We start from the raw sequence: 2500 nt of genomic DNA on the forward strand, positions 1-2500 counted from the left end.
GTGGTTCAGCCCACCACGGTCCAGAAGTACAGTAACACTGCTAGTATCTAGTATGGGTCCACCGGTACGTACCAGCGCTGCCCATCTGTACAGCGGTGCCTGTGATGGTGGGCTCGATGTCGGACACCTTCAGAGCCGGGAGACAGGAGGCGTCCTGGGCTTTACTCTGGACCGCCAGCAGCTCCAGACCTGGAGGACAGAGGACAACACAAGAGACACGGCCGTTCAGAGAAACACAGCTGAACACACGCAGGGCAGGGCAAAGGAGAGCCGGGAGTACGTTGGATTGGTTGGACATCTGTCGCTCTCTGGCCACGCTGAGAATTTCAGTTTGAAGTTCCAAACAACAACATCCTCCGTAATAGTGTTGCACGATATACCGCGGTGCCAAAATGTCACGGTGCCTACTATACCATAAGCTTTATACAACGGTACTACCGTGGAATACTATACTACCGTGTTGAACACGGTACCAGCGGGGCAACTCATAACACTTTCGGCTGCGTTCGTCAATTCGCTCCGAGAGCGCCGGAGCGCACACTGGGTGCAACGTCACAGAGCGACCGATTCGTTTGATTGGACGAGAGGCGTTCCGCGAGTGCGGGTCAGATTTCCAGAGCGAATTGACGAACGCAGCCTTTTTCGCGACTACCCATCGCGTTAGCTTTGTCGGCTAACAGGTTAGCAACCTCAAACGTTGTTCCTATGGTTCCTGCGAGCTCAGTGGGCATTAACTAGAAAATTAAAACCACTGAGTTTTCTTAAGTTGAGTTAAGTCTTGAGCTACAGTTTGGAAGTAGCCCTCTATTTTTTTGATATGCCAGTGTTTGCTTTTACTTTTCAAGTTCGTGAAAAAGACCCCACAGACATACAGACACAGACAGACACAGACAGACAGACAGACAGACAGACAGACAGACACACAGACACACAGACACACAGACACACACACACACACACACACACACACACACACACACACACACACACACACACACACACACACACACACACACACACACACACACACACACACACACACACACACACACACACACACACACACACTACTTTGCTATACTCTTGCAAAAGGCCAGTTGGTCTGTTTGATGTTTCAAACTACTTATTAATAAACATGTTATTCACAAAAATATCGGTTTCAGTACTTTTACTTACCTGTAGAGTTACAGTGTAATGCATTAAATGCATGTTATTCATGCACCACTCATTAAGTTATTGTAACTTGTATAAATACATTGCATGTTCATAAAAATAAAAAGTGTTACAAAAGTGCCGCGGTATCGCGATACTACTCAGTATCGTGATACTTGGGCTGGTATAGTATCGCAGGGTAAAATATTGGTATCGTGACAACACTACTCCGTAATAATACTAATATAACCCCCCCCCCCCGAAATGGACTTGCAGTGTTCGGACATTAGCTGTTGTGTTTCTGCATGCACGGGCGATTGGAAGAGGCAGCCACCAGAGACAGAAAGGTGAAAATCAATGAGTTCACTCCCCGAGTTGTGCCCTTTTCCCTCAATTTACGAACAGCGTTCGTAATTTAAATATTTCTAACATTAAACATAGTAATTACAACCAGTAGGAAGCTTTTAGAAAGCTTGAAATAGTTCCAAGTCCCCTAAATAGTCAGAAAGACAAAAGTACCTAACCGTATAGTTAAGTGACAACCATGTTTGCTGTTCTGTACAGCGGGTGGTGGTCTCACTCACAGTTGTGGTAGATGTGCTTCTTGTCTCACTCACAGTTGTGGTAGATGTGCTTCTTGACTCACTCACAGTTGTGGTAGATGTGCTTCTTGTCTCACTCACAGTTGTGGTAGATGTGCTTCTTGACTCACTCACAGTTGTGGTAGATGTGCTTCTTGTCGTCCTCAGACAGAGCCTGGACCTTGTTCTTCAGCTTGGCCTCCTCGGCCTGGGCCTGCTTCTCCAGGTAGGCCTGGTCTGGGCTCATGGACAGGGTCAGTCTGTGGGTGTTGTCCTACGCACGGGTCAAACACAACACCGGGGTCACCAACAACCACTACATAACATCACCTGGAGCAGAAGATGTTCAATTCTCTCTTTCAACAGTAAACGACCTGGCTTAATAGGGTGTTTACTTTTGAATCTGAATGACTTACTGTACATGGCTAAATTACTACTACTACTAATAATAATAAAAATAATAATAATAGTAAAATACATAGAACATTTTTAATTGTATTAAACTGAATAGGAACATATTCTCATTAGCAGCATCTATCTAGGGAACAGATGCAGACACTAGGAACAGACTCAAACACAGGAAGAAAGAGAGAGAGGGGGGGGTAGGGGCAAGAAAGAGAGAGAATGAGAGAGAATGAGAGAGAATGAGAGAGAGAGAGAGAGATCAGCTACAAGATCCCAACATACAACACTATGACAATAATGTCATCCTCCTCTCTGGCCCTCCTCAAGTGTACTCAGAGTGATGTCATTTCCTGTGTGGTCCT

At 45.6% G+C, this 2500-nt stretch overlaps 1 protein-coding gene across 1 annotated transcript in view; it reads right to left on the bottom strand.

The window, feature by feature from the left end:
* The window catches only part of pitrm1 (pitrilysin metallopeptidase 1), a 22638-nt gene that overhangs the window by 7694 nt on the left and 12444 nt on the right, over positions 1-2500 (bottom strand). Inside the window, exons 14-15 of the mRNA XM_080523959.1 lie at positions 1869-2007; positions 73-189 (exon numbers count right to left, since the gene is read on the bottom strand). Coding sequence (XP_080380085.1) covers positions 73-189; positions 1869-2007 — 256 coding nt within the window. The remainder of the gene's footprint in view (positions 1-72; positions 190-1868; positions 2008-2500) is intronic.

Source organism: Nansenia antarctica (assembly GCF_963989245.1).
Source record: "Nansenia antarctica genome assembly, chromosome: 2".
NCBI lineage: Eukaryota > Metazoa > Chordata > Actinopteri > Argentiniformes > Microstomatidae > Nansenia > Nansenia antarctica.